This window comes from Arachis hypogaea, chromosome 4 (assembly GCF_003086295.3).
Source record: "Arachis hypogaea cultivar Tifrunner chromosome 4, arahy.Tifrunner.gnm2.J5K5, whole genome shotgun sequence".
Taxonomy (NCBI): Eukaryota; Viridiplantae; Streptophyta; class Magnoliopsida; order Fabales; family Fabaceae; genus Arachis; species Arachis hypogaea.
In genome coordinates this window covers 97737643-97752363 of record NC_092039.1, presented here as the reverse complement: position 1 = coordinate 97752363, position 14721 = coordinate 97737643, and the positions used below count along the sequence as shown (strand labels likewise).

Genomic DNA, 14721 nt, shown 5'->3' with positions numbered 1-14721 from the left:
GATCTTCATAGATGATTTTGGAATTCATTGTATATTCTCTTCTTTTTATCTTATTTGATTTTCAGTTGCTTGGGGACAAGCAACAATTTAAGTTTGGTGTTGTGATGAGCGGATAATTTGTACGCTTTTTGGCATTGTTTTTAGTATATTTTTAGTATGCTTTAGTTAGTTTTTAGTATATTTTTATTAGTTTTTAGTTAAAATTCACTTTTCTGGACTTTACTATGAGTTTGTGTGTTTTTCTGTGATTTCAGGTATTTTCTGGCTGAAATTGAGGGACTTGAGCAAAAATCCGATGCAGAGACTAAAAAGGACTGCAGATGCTGTTGGATTCTGACCTCCCTGCACTCGAAGTGGATTTTCTAGAGATACAGAAGCCCAATTGGCGCGCTCTTAACAGCGCTAGAAAGTAGACATCATGGGCTTTCCAGCAATATATAATAGTCCATACTTTGCCCAAGCTTTGATGGCCCAAACCGGCGTTCCAAATCAGCTCAAAACTGCCCGGCGTTAAACGCCGGAACTGGCACAAGAATGGGAGTTAAACGCCCAAACTGGCACAAAAGCTGGCGTTTAACTCCAAGAGAAGTCTCTACACGAAAATACTTCAATGCTCAGCCCAAGCACACACCAAGTGGGCCCGGAAGTGGATTTTTATGACATTTACTCATCTCTGTAAACCCAAGACTACTAGTTCTCTATAAGTAGGACCTTTTACTATTGTATTTTCATCTTGGTAGCTATCTTTATTCTTATGCTATCTTAGATCATTGGGAGGCTGGCCTCACGGCCATGCCTAGACCTTGTTCTTATGTATTTTCAACGGTGGAGTTTCTACACACCATAGATTAAGGTGTGGAGCTCTGCTGTACCTCGAGTATTAATGCAATTATTATTGTTCTTTTATTCAATTCGGCTTATTCTTGTTCTAAGATATTCATTTGCACCCAAGAACATGATGAATGTGATGATTATGTGACACTCATCATCATTCTCACTTATGAACGAGTGCCTGACAACCACTTCTGTTCTACAAGCAAACAAGGCTTGAATGTTTATCTCTTGGATTTCTTAATCGGAATCTTCGTGGTATAAGCTAGAAATGATGGCGGCATTCAAGAGAATCCGGAAGGTCTAAACCTTGTCTGTGGTATTCTGAGTAGGATTCAATGATTGAATGACTGTGACGAGCTTCAAACTCCTGAAGGCTGGGCGTTAGTGACAGACGCAAAAGAATCACTGGATTCTATTCCAACCTGATTGAGAACCGACAGATGATTAGCCGTGCCGTGACAGGGTGCGTAGAATATTTTCACTGAGAGGATGGGAGGTAGCCACTGACAGCGGTGAAACCCTACATACAGCTTGCCATGGAAAGGAGTAAGAAGGATTGGATGAAGACAGTAGGAAAGCAGAGAGACGGAAGGGACAAAGCATCTCCATTCGCTTATCTGAAATTCTCACCAATGAATTACATAAGTATCTCTATCTTTATCTTTATGTTTTATTCATCATCCATAACCATTTGAGTTTGCCTGACTAAGAGTTACAAGATAACCATAGCTTGCTTCATACCAACAATCTCTGTGGGATTGACCCTTACTCGCGTAAGGTTTATTACTTGGACGACCTAGTACACTTGCTGGTTAGTTGTGCGAAGTTGTGATAAATAGTTGAGATTACAATTGTGCGTACCATGTTGATGGCGCCATTGATGATCACAATTCCGCCCACCAGACCCCAGTGAGTGTTATTGGTAGAGAAGATAAATTCAGTTGGCCTCTAAAAGTAGATGGGAAGTACACCGTCAAAACGGGATACCATGCTGCCAGGAAAGAGCAGCATATCAACGATAACAGTGTTCCATCAACTAGTGATGATTTTAACGACCTTTGGAGGGACATTTGGAAACTGAAAGTGCCTCAAAAGATCAGAACCTTCCTATGGCGGGCCTCGCATAACATTTTACCGGTCTTTCCGAATCTTTATAATAAAAAAATTTCTAACACTCCTAGTTGCCCTATTTGTTTGCAGGAACCAGAGTCCACGGAGCATGCGCTGCTGCTCTGCCCTTGGACAAGGGCTGCGTGGTTTGGAGCCCAAATTCAATGCTGTCCTACGGCCCATACAGTCACATCTTTTGGAAAATGGATAATGGATCTTTTTGAAAAAATGAAGGTATGCACAGGTACTGATTATGAATTGTGTAGTAGCAGAGTAGGTTTTTTGGCATGGGGAGTGTGGAAAGCAAGAAATCTAGCAGTGCATCACAGATCCAAACCTAACCCTTTCCTAGTGATTAACAAGGCTAAACAAATGGAAACAGAATTTGCAGATTCTGCAGAAGTACCAGCAATAACTTCTATGGATACTAGGAGGACTGTTAGAAGGGTTACCTGGAGGCTGCCTCTGCTAGGATGGATTAAGTGCAATGTTGATGCAGCGTTCCTTGAAGTGTTCTCTGGAGGAGCAACAGCGGCGGTACTCAGAGACCATGTTGGAAACCTTCTCACAGCCTCAAACTCTAGAATTGCGGCTTCCTCGCCTTTAGCTGCGGAAGCTTTAGCGGTTAGAGAAGCAGTTTAGCTCAGAACTTTCAACTGCAACGAGTTATTTTTGAATCTGACAGTTTGATACTCATCCAAGCCCTCAAATCAAAGGCATCAATTGCAGAAATTCAAGTTATCTTGGATGACATTTTGGATTTAGTGCGTAATATCTCAAATTTTGGGTTTACCTGGGTGCCTAGAGAAGGGAATGCCCTAGCCCATGAGGTAGCTAAGCTTACAGCTCACGGCTCTCTTGGACAGAATTGGCCCAGCTGCAAGCCACAATCCGTCATGAACATATTGAATGAAGAGCGCTGCTTGTCGCCCATTAGGCGAGCAGATCATGAATATGCCAGTTTGTTTTGGACCAACTCAGTTTCAATTTAATTAGATAGTGACTTACTTTGATTGCAGGTTGAAACTTCCAGGGCTTGTTGAAAGCAGAGGCTGGCACCTTCCTTGTCGGGAGGGGATAAAACAGCATGCATGCTGCTTCCTTTTTCTATTAGATAGCAGATTGGAGTTGGTGCTTTGTTGAATGTCAGGAGTGTTGTAGGGTTTATGTCCTGTTTTTCGCTCTTCTGGCTGTGATCTGCATTTGTTTCCATGTTTAGTGAATCGCGGTCTCCACACAAAACAGACAAATCGAATGGAAAAGAGAGGTCAGAGCAGGAGGAGTAACTAACCAGTTGCCATGGCGGAAGAGAAATCATTGTCTTCGAGACTAGGAATAGGCAAAGACCCACTCATGGCGGAAGTTCCTCACGGCGGATTCACCACCAGGGGCATCAACTTTTGGGGTCGGCGACGGGTAGCGGTAACGGACATCCCAGAATGATTCCGGGCAGATTCAGGTCGAGATTAACGACCACAAACGATCGCTGCAGACTTCAGATCCATGCATCAAGGTCTTCAAGCTGTAATAGAGCTTCCGGCGACAATGACAATCTCAATCAGAGAGCCTTCGAATAGCATGAGTTCTCCTCCTACAGTCGGGTCAAATGGTTTCCTTGTTCTGGATGTCTGGCTGGGCTCTTCAACGAATTGGGGCAACGGCGGCAATGGAACATCTCAAAAGGAAAGTTTGCGATTCCGGGCTGACGATTTCAATGACAATGAACAAAGTCGGGTTCAGATCCATGCGAGAAATCCCCATCCTTTTGATGGAACCTCTGTGGACACTGGCAACGTGCTAACAGAACATTACCGAAGAAGGAGATGAATTTTGATCCTTAGGGTGGCTCTTGAACCGGGTTGGGTCCTGGGGTGATTGTGTGTTTTGTTTGTCTCTGCCGGGTCAGTTATCTGACCCAAGGCTTTGTCCAAAAAAAAAAAATAGCGATCATCACATCATAGCATAACATACTCAACATCTATATCAAAATATATCACACATACGTTTTTGAAATTAAAAAAAATGAGCCTTGGAATCAAAGTGATTTTTCTCTCCGTTTTTGTTCTTTTCTTTTAAAAAAAGTTTTTAATGGATATTTTGTTGAGTTATTGTATTTACGTGTTAAATATATTTTACACACAACATTCATTAATATTCATTCGACATACGTGATTATTTTATCAAACTGTATTTTAATAAAAAATAAAAAAAATTTCACCCTATCAACGTGTATATCCTTATTCTTAATATATATTTTTAAAATAAATTTAAAAATAATATATATTATTATTTATTAAAATAAAAAATATTTTAAATATTTTATATATTTAAAATAAAATATTAAAAATAATTAAAAAATTATTTTATATTTTAATATTAAAAAATTATTAAAATATTATTATAATTTATCTAAAAAATTTTTTATACTTTATATATGTAAATTATTGTATGTTATAAAATTTTAAAATTAGTCTATTAATCTATTATCATATTCTATATCATCTGGTGTCTTGTATTTATATCGATGTCCGTGCATGATCGCCTGTATCATTTGTTTCTAAAGTCAGCAAGTCACCCTAAAAAGTAGACCTACACAACCACGTATACAAAGTGGGAAAAATTCATCTACTTAGAGAGAAAAAATAGAATCTGGTCCGCCGAATAAATGAAGAAAATAATTTTATTTCTTTAAAATAAAAAAGAAGAATCTCCCATGAATCTCGGCCTAAAGGGTATGGTGTCCTTTTGGTAAATTTGGGCCAAAAAACTGATGACACATGACTTCACATCACATCACACCATCACATATTATGTATATGCACAAAAATAGAAGAGAGAGAGAGTGAAAGTTACGTGTAGTTCAAGCGAGATCACAGCAAACTCCCCCAACACGCACACACACACACACACAAACCTTTTTGCTCTCCCCACTCTCTCTCTCTCTCTGGAAGCTGGTGGTACGAGGTGGGCTAGGAAGAGGGGACTGTTGTTCTTATTTTTGTTGTTGTTGGTGTTGGTGTTTGTGTTGGAAGTTAGAAGTTACAAACGTGGTAGTTACTGTGCGTAGGAATAGGGCTAATTGGACTTAGTACTAGGAAGGAAGGAGGGTTTGGTGTGGGGTTTCTATTTATTTGTTAATGGTTTTTGGTTTTTGTGAACAATAATGGGGTTTAGTTTCAAGAGAAGGAAGAAGGAGCAAGATGGAGGGGGTGGAGATATCACTAGGTCTTTCAAGGATTCACTTAAAGCTCTTGAAGCTGACATCCAATTTGCCAATACACTGTCTGTAACTCTCTCTCTCTCTCTCTCTCTCTCTCTCTCTCTCTCTCATTTGAGCTGAAAAGTTTGAAACTTTATTTGTTGGGTTCATGGGTTGTGTGATTTTTGGGTTCCACCCATTTTAGTAGATGTGTGGCTTTTCTAGGAACATGCTGAATTTCTGTGTCCTTTTGTGTTTGGAGTAAGGTATCAATTAATTTGTGGGTATTATAATGGTTGAGCCTTGTATTGTGTTGTTTAGGTTCTAAACTCTGTAATTTTGGATTTTTCTCTTTTTATCTAATTTGATAGTTATCCGTGTCATTCTGGAAATGATGGTTACAAAGAAAAAAAAGAGAGGATTTTTTTCCAATATGATTATGAATTAAGATCATATTAAAACACTAGTGAATTCTGTAGTTGAGTTGGGGGACTTCATGATTGGCAAAGGAGATTGAAATTCAGCTTCAATTCTTCGTTGCTTTCCCATGTGTCCTAGTTTATGGCAATTTCATTTCTTTTTTCTGTTAAGGCAACAACGATCCCATGTTTTGTATATGTTTAGCATAGTGGGTAGTTGCTTTTTGCAATGTTGGAATGCACTTCATTGTTTTCACTTTATTGCAAGCAAATCAAATTGTACAATTTTATTTTAGAGCTACTAGGCCATATTGAGTTTACCCATTTTTTGTATGAAATATGCTTTGATACAGAGCTTCTGGGTATCCATGCGAGCACGATGGTTCTCGCTTCCAAATGAGGTTATCATACAGCCCAGCTGCTCAATTTTTCCTTTTTATGGTTCAATGGACCGATTGTCACCTTGCCGGAGCACTGGGATTGCTTAGAATTCTTATATACAAGGTTTATTCACTGCCCCTTTGCACTATCTTCAACACTTGCAAATTGCACCCTCTTTTAAGCAAGTTACTATTTACAATCATATGATAGCTCTGAATCGTGACGGTTCTGTTGTCAAGCTAGTACTCATTACAGGGTTTGTTGCAGGCATGTGCTGATGGTAAGACAACCATTTCGATTTATGAACGAAAAGCGAGCCTGAAGGAGTTCTACCGTAAGTGAATGATCATATTGAAATATAAGTATGTCTTCTGTTTCAAAAAAGGTGTTGCTTTCACTAACTTGGTACATTGAAAATTCGATGAATTTGGAGACAGTCGTGTCCTCATACATTAATTTCCAGTTCATCGATATAGTTGAAGCAACATTTATTTGGAAACAATGGTATATAAAAGGCAGTTGCTGATATCTTTTAGTCTTTGAACTATAGGTGTGCTGTTTCCCTCTTTGTTGCAACTCAACGGAGGAATCAGTGATGTTGAAGACAGGAAACAAAAACATTTGTGTGCTACTAAGTATAAGACAAGAGACATGACAAGCAAGGGAAAGGTCTCTGAAATCGAGATAGAGAGAGAAGAAGAATGTGGCATTTGCCTGGAGATGAATGGCACGGTTGTGTTGCCGAATTGCAATCACTCGATGTGTATGAAATGCTACGAAGATTGGTGAGTGTCAACATTTATGATAACATGGTAATGAAGTTATAACAATGAAATTAAACAAACTCATAAAAGAACTGAAAAAATTGAAACATATGGTTGATAGCACACGCCATAAGATTTCGGTATTTTGGCCTAGAACAGAAGTGAAACATTAACAAAGAATCTGTTATTGTTTCTATATCGAACATTAACAATAATTGTTTGAGCTAGATTATTGATTCCATAGCATTCCCATCTATAATCAATTCGTTCCTGAAGAAACAATATTTGATCATTTATAAATCTGCAGAGGCGTTAGGCCAATGCTGAATTTTCAAAAGAACAATGCTACAAAGCTAGAATAATTTTGCCAGGATTTTTGCAAGAATAACATGGTGGTAGTGGATTTTGTAACCCACTAATCCGAAGATTATTAACTATGCCATTGTCACATAATTGTTTTTGTGAAATTTGATTAGATGAATGAAGACCACTAGACATGATAAGATTAAGAAAATCATTAAAGAGAAGGTTAGGGTATGACCAAGAAATTCTTGGATGCTTCTAGAGCACCAAGTAAGATGGTCAACTCATTGTTCATTTCCGTTGGGGCCTACAAATGAGTTGGTGTACTTTGAATGGAGTGAGATTGTGAAAGAGCCAATAGAATCTCGTCTTAGATGATATGAACATGTGTAGAGAAGAGCTACTAGATGGAGCCAGAGAGACAAGAAAACAAGAACTATTGAAAGAGATATAAACTTTTTTCTAAACATAAAACGGTTCATAACATGACAGTATGACATTCACATATAAAATAAGTTTTTATAATTTTTTTTTCTCTTAGCTTCTCATGGGTAAAAATTGAGTTATGTTACATATACGAGCATTTATTTTTTTATACATCAATCTGATTTGCTCTTGGGAACTATTAGATGGGGTGTGGGACCTAAATCAAGGAATTCCACACCCCATCCAATAAAGAGTGAGTTGACTTAGTGTAGGAGTTGAACCAAGTACAAAGAACATTTATCAAAATTTTCACAACAAAAATTTTTGGGAGAAAATAGAAAATCAGTCCAGAATATATTATTTTGCCTTTCTTAATTACGTTAAAATAATTGAGTAATGTTAGATGTATAAATGTATAATTATGGATGTTACATGCATGAAGTTATGGATGCTAAGTTAAATAAGATAATTTTGGTTATTGTCTCCTTACCGTTTGCGCAATGCTATTGCATTTATGGGTATCTATTTTTGATGGATCCTCTACTTGTATCTTTTGGTGTTGATTTCAGGTGGGGAAGATCTCAATCTTGCCCTTTCTGTAGAGAAAGTCTTGAAGGAGTAAAGTCTGGTGACCTTTGGATCTACATAAACAAGAGTGAAATTGATGATTTGGCTTCAATCACCAAAGAGAATTTGAAGAGATTATTTATGTACATACAAAGATTGCCCATCATTGTGCCAGACCCCCCTATATCGGTTTCATACCATCATCGCTGGTGATATTGATTCATTCAAACTCACTCTAATTCTCAGATTTGTATATGATTCTCAGTTTGTCTAGGAAATTTGCTAGACTTGTAAATAATACATGATACATTGTAACCAGAGTTCAATTCTTATATGTTTTAATTTAATTTCATTGGAATTAAATTAAATTCTTATACCTTTTTCATTTTTTGATTGAGTGAACTACCAATCTGGTCTCTATTTTTTAGAATGACAACGCAATCGCTCAAGATAAAAATGATTCACTTTGGTCTCTGTTTTCTACTTCCGTGACACTTGTGGATGTTTTTTAACGTCTCTAAATTTAAATTGGTTAACAGTTTATTTGTCTTTATTCTTTAAACAATATTTTTTTAAATTATTTTTATTTATTATATTAATATTTTTTTAATAAAGTATTGAATATATAGTATAATAAGTACAAACTAATTAATAAATTATTCAAATTTAAAAATATTATTTATTATGAAATTAAATAAATAATTATCAAATATAATTTTTAAATATATAAATAATAGAAATTAAAATTCGGTCAATACATTAATAATAATAACCCTATGATATATTTTTAGTATTATAATCTAGATAATTTTTATAATAACGTAAAAATTAATGAACATATTATTTGATATATAGTAAATTTTTTTTGAGCAATAACAAATTTAATTTTTTATCTTTTTAAACTAAATTAATAATTTTATTTGATATCTTTGTACTAATACATGAGTAGACTATGAATACTAAATAAAACATTATATATATATATATATATATATATATATATATATATATATATATATATTATGGAGACTATTTATAAATTCAAACAAATTCAAAACATCAATAATATTATTAATCTATTAATAATACATATTGTTATAAGGTTATATATCGATAAAAAAAATTTATCCATATAAAAGTATTATAAATTAATTAAAATTTTACGTACATTAAAATTTAATTAAATTTATATATTTTTTACTCAAAATTAATTAAAATTTTTGGTATGTTAAAATTTAATTAAATTTACATATATTATTATTATTATTATTATTATTATTATTATTATTGTTGTTGTTGTTGTTGTTGTTGTTGTTGTTGTTGTTTTAGATGCTTAATTTCGTATCCAGTCCACCAGCATTGGGGTCTCATTTTGCAGTGTCCTACTTGATGTAGCCATTTGGCAGGAGTTAGGAGCGGCATGGTTGTAGACCTACAACATGTTCAATTCGCAAGTCACGCAGCTGAGATGGGTTCCATCTCACAAGCGATGCAACTGAGATGTATGTCCTGACACGTTGGTCTCCATTTTGCGGACGTTTGGGCTGAGTTGATGGTTAATTTCATTTTGCGGACGGTACCAGTGAGTTGCCCATGCACATTCATTTTAGTAAATAATTATTTTAAAATATTTATTTAAATAAAAAAGCCCTCCATTATATATATGGTATTATGTTTTATTTTATTTAAATAAAAAACTCTCCATTATATATATATATATATATATATATATATATATATATATATATATAAATACTATATTTATAATGTATTTTAGTGCAAAGATATCAAATATAATTATTAATTTAGTTTAAAGAGATAAAAAATTAAATTTGTTATTACTCAAAATTTTTTTACTATATATCAAAAAATGTGTTCATTAATTTTCGGGCATTTTACTTATTTAAATAAAATGGAAGAATCCTTTACCCAAATGTGCAAAACAGATAGTTGTTACGTGTATGTGCAAAAATCCTATTCTATGTAATCCGTGGCAACCAACCACAGTTTCTGAAATGCACATAAACCGTGAGAGGTTCCAGCGGTTTATGAAGGGGGCGTGGAAGGCATAAATCGTGGTAGGCTACCACGGTTTATGAAGAAGGTGCACTGGCCATAAACCCTTGTGGGTTACCACGGTTTATGAAGGTTCAGTTATGGCCAGAAAACTTTGTAGGTTCCCACGGTTTACAATGACTGGAACTCTATATATATGTGGGTCATTCAAGCTCCCTAAGAGATCATTCTCACAATGGCAAGTGAGGAAGAGAGTTTTCTTGCCTTAGTGCATTGCTCTAGGAAAATTAAAAAAAGCAAAAGCTATGGTGTGAAGTTCACTGACAGAGAACCACTGAGTATTTTTATCAGTTCGTCCATGAGTTTGTCAGATTTGAAGAATAGCATATTGCAGAAGCTTGGCGTGTTGGGTAGCAAGTGGGTGAAGAAACTATTCTACAAGATTCCCATCGCAGTTGTCTCGACCGGTGTTCAGTATGATACCTTTGCGATTAAGGCTGATGAAGATATTAGGGTTTTGTTCTATTGTGTAAGGAGTTTTCCAGAGATCAGAATCCATGAGTTGTTCGCGAAGTTGGAGGTTGGTGTCGATAGTTCTGGGGCATCCGCTCCAGTTCCTAGCCCGACTGCCGGGGGTGGTGCATCTAGTTCGATGCCTGCGGTCAGACCGTATCTTCCGCCAGTTCAATCACCTTCATTCGCGGCTAATTTAGACCGAACGGAGGTTGTTGGTTCTGTACCTTTGGAGAATGCAGCAGTCTTTGAGCCTCCTGACGTTGTGGGCACCGGCGGTGGCCTGTTACCTTATATGGAAGACTTTGGTGGACCTGATCAAGTAGAGAATGCAATGTGCGACGATGACTCTAACCAGGAGCCAGTTGATATCGTAGGTGACAGCGACGATGACACAGGTGCCGATCCACATGCGCAGCATCGGCCTTCAAGTTCTGCTTCTCAGCAGCACCCTCCACACTTCTCCACACTAGAGTTGGATGCTCTTGGTCAACAGGAAGACGGTGGCAACACAGTGGGGGGATCTTCTACTGAATTTCAGATTGGGCAATCATTCCAGAATAAAGATGAAGCTGTGCTGAGTGTCAAGGACTATAGCATCCGGCGAGGTGTTGATTACAGAGTCATCGAATCAGATCATTTGAAGTATCATGGAAAATGCAAGGAATTCGGCAAGGGTTGTAGTTGGTTGATTCGTGTAGCGCTTCGTGCACGAAAGGGCACTTGGGAGGTTAGGAGGTACAACGGGCCACACACATGCCTGGCAACCTCTATTTCAAGTGATCACCGTCAGCTGGATTACCACATTATCTGTGCGAGGATTCTTCCTTTGGTTAGGGCAGATGCTGCGGTTACGGTAAAGGTACTACAACAAGCGACAGAAGCCGACTACGGTTTCAGGCCTAGTTACAGGGAGGTTTGGATGGCCAAGCAGAAGGCAGTGGCACAAATATATGGAGATTGGGAAGAGTCTTACACGGAGTTGCCACGTTGGATGCTAGGGGTCCAGTCGACAATGCCCGGAACAATCACGGTGTTGAAGACGTCTCTTGTTCGGCTTGGTGGTGAGGTTGATGAGTCGACGGTGTACTTTCACCGGCTTTTCTGGACATTTCCACCCTGTATGGAGGCATTTCGGCATTGCAAGCCCCTCGTCAGTATTGATGGTACCCACTTGTATGGGAGGTATGGAGGGACGCTGCTGTTGGCGATAGCTTAGGATGGGAACTCGAACATCCTCCCGATAGCATTTGCCCTTGTGGAGGGCGAAAATGCAGAGTCGTGGTCATTCTTCTTGTCCAACCTCCGAGAGCATGTGACTCCTCAGGAGGGTATCCTTGTTATCTCTGACAGGCATAATGGGATCAAGGCAGCGCTTGAGGCACCTGAGACTGGGTGGCTGCCTCCTCGGGCTTTCCGAGCCTACTGTATTAGGCATGTGGCTGCGAATTTTGCCCTAACGTTCAAAGGTAAGGACTCAAGGAGGATGTTGGTGAATGCTGTCTACGCAAAGACTGAAGATGAGTTTTACTACTGGTTTGACATCATGCGGACTGAGAATCCAGCAATGTATGACTGGGCCAACCGGATGGAGTACGACAAATGGACCCAACATGAGGATGGTGGTCGACGGTTCGGGCACATGACCACAAACATCAGTGAATGTGTGAACTCCGTGCTAAAGGGAACTCACAACCTCCCAGTCACATCGTTGGTTAAGTCAACTTACGGGAGGCTTGCTCAGCTATTTGTGGTACGGGGACAGACAGCAGAGGCACAACTCGGATCTGGGCATGAATTTTATGAGGCATTGGTCAAGGCTATTGATCGGAACCTAAGAGACTCTAGGTGCTTCACTGTGACGTTATACGACAGGCATCAGTCCGAGTACACCGTCGCAGAGACGACACCAACCGGGAGCTTCTCGCTGGATAGCTATAGAGTTTCCCTTAAAGATCACCGATGCGACTGTGGCCACTTTCAGGCGCTGCATTATCCTTGTTGCCACGCCATTGCGTGTTGCGCCTACTCCCGGCTTAATTGGGCGTCATATGTTCACGAGGTGTATCATATGAGTGAGGTGTTCAACGTTTACAAGCAGGGGTTTTTCCCACCTATCCCTGAAGGACTATGGCCTCCATATGCTGGGCCTACTATCATTCCTGACCCTAATATGCGGCGTGCAAAGGAAGGTCGTCCAAAGGCAACCAGGATCCGTGGAAGTATGGATCAGTCTCAGGAGAACCAGCCGAAGCGTTGTGGGCTATGCAGTCAGACTGGGCATACGCGGAGGAACTGTGACCAGCGAAGACAGAGTGGTGGAGGGGATGCCTAGATCTCATGTCGTCTAAAATGCCGTCTATGCTGTTTCAGTTGTTTTAGGAACTAGATAATTTTAGTAATGTATGGTTGGTTAAGTCTATGACTGTCAACATGTTTATTTAATGCAAAAATTTAAGATGAATAAATTCCTTCTATTTTATATGTTTGATTGAATCACTTTGGTATCGTTCATATTGTGCATTATAATTGAGACCGTAGAGTTACATATCAAAGAAGCTGAAACCGGTTTAACTACTTAGTCAAAAGAAAAATAACATTTCACATAAGTCTCAAAGCCATAAGTCTCACTAGCATGCTAAGTACATAAACTAACAAAGTCTCTACCGGACGGGAAAATATGACATAACTAATCAGAATCCTCAATGGTGTCACTGTCATCATCGTCGAACTGGCCAAGCAGGTGACCTCCGGTGCCACACAAAAAAGGACGCCTCACCCGCCTCGGTCTCTGATCTGCCGCTGGTGCTGATGGCTGTGCGAGAATCGCGCTGAATGCAGAGGCAGGTGTCCCTCCTAACGCGAACAATGGGTCAGACGGAGATACTGCAGGCTCGTTGAGGTCAACGGCCAACTGAGCCTAAATGTCGTCACTCCGTGGCTGCTGATAAGCAAACTGGGCATGCTCCTCAGGCATCTGTGGCCTATAATGGGTACCATCATCATCCCTGAGCATGTCTACTATATCCCTGTAGAACTCAGACTCAGTAACTGGATCATCAATGTCCATCCCGACAGCCGCGGTAGTAAACTCAGCAAAAGCATGTGGGGTCACGTTCCCAAAGAGCTGAGAGCTACTACCCACGTCGAAGGTCGGCTGATCCATAGCTGAGGCTGCACCAACTACCTCCTCACCGGGCACGTCATGCGTGCCGTCATCCTGCACGGATGGTCCTGTATCACGAGCACCTCCACGGTCATCCCGCCCAGCCTGCCGTCTGCCTCTACGTCGAGGAACACGGTAATCCACTGCATCCCCAGGCTCAGCTCCAGGGACGTCCTCCTCCAAATGGTGGGCAAACAACCTCCACTCGCGATCGGTGGTCCGGGTCCCTATACGGCGACGCCGATCGACTCGTCTGTTATCTGGTCTGTCATAAACGTGCACTCTAGGAGGTGCCTGGGACGATCCTCTGTGACGAGCCTCCTCAGTCAAGACAATCGGCCTCGGATCCTGAAATGCAACATCTGGGGATAGGAACCTGTGCGCCACACGGCACCACCACTCCAGGTACTCTGCTGATGGACCGGGGTCAAGGACTCGATTGACCCATATGACTGACTGAAGCCGGTTCTCCCAAAGCTGATGCTACTCCTGATAATACGTGGGAAACCACCGGTCCCCACCCCTACCATCCTTCGCATGTAGCCAATCTATGTTCAGAGCTGACTGAGGGAGATGTTGAACACTGCCGAACTGGGGTAGAACCCTATCGACCTGATGCCACTCAATTGCAGCAAAATATATCAGGCTAGTGACGGCCGTCCATAGCCTTCGGTGCTCGTCAACTAGTATCTCCGGATGAATAACAGCAGCAATCTCAACAGAAGAATAAGGCTCCCACACAAACTGTGTCGAAACAGTAAAAGTTTCATCAGACAATGACATTTAAGAAAAACCAGTTCAAGTATCACCAATAAATAAATGACTCACATCGTGGACACGCAATCGATCCAATGCAAGGCGTGCGAAAACTAATCTCTGTGCCCCTGCATCGTTCCTCGGCAGAAACGTCGCCCACCTACAATTTTAATTGAAATGATGTGAAAACAAAGAATAACACATGCTGTTCAACAATTTATAAACGAAAAATAGTAAACCCTACCTGGAAGCAAGAGGAAACCCGAA

The 14721-nt window shown here is 39.6% G+C and overlaps 1 protein-coding gene across 1 annotated transcript; it reads left to right on the top strand.

Annotated features, from left to right (window-relative positions):
* Positions 1-4551: 4551 nt before the first annotated feature.
* LOC112797015 (E3 ubiquitin-protein ligase AIRP2) lies at positions 4552-8371 on the top strand. The gene is made up of 5 exons (XM_025839743.3): positions 4552-5226; positions 5916-6066; positions 6211-6277; positions 6494-6728; positions 8006-8371. Exons 1-5 carry the CDS (start codon positions 5108-5110, stop codon positions 8214-8216), a joined length of 783 nt encoding a protein of 260 aa, XP_025695528.1. The 5' UTR covers positions 4552-5107; the 3' UTR covers positions 8217-8371.
* Positions 8372-14721: the final 6350 nt, after the last annotated feature.

Coding starts and splice junctions, on each gene's coding strand:
- LOC112797015 (XM_025839743.3), top strand. CDS start 5,108: ATGGGGTTTAGTTTCAAGAGAAGGAAGAAGGAGCAAGATGGAGGGGGT. Junction 5,227..5,915: donor ATCCAATTTGCCAATACACT/GTCTGTAACTCT, acceptor GCTTTGATACAG/AGCTTCTGGGTATCCATGCG. Junction 6,729..8,005: donor ATGAAATGCTACGAAGATTG/GTGAGTGTCAAC, acceptor TGTTGATTTCAG/GTGGGGAAGATCTCAATCTT.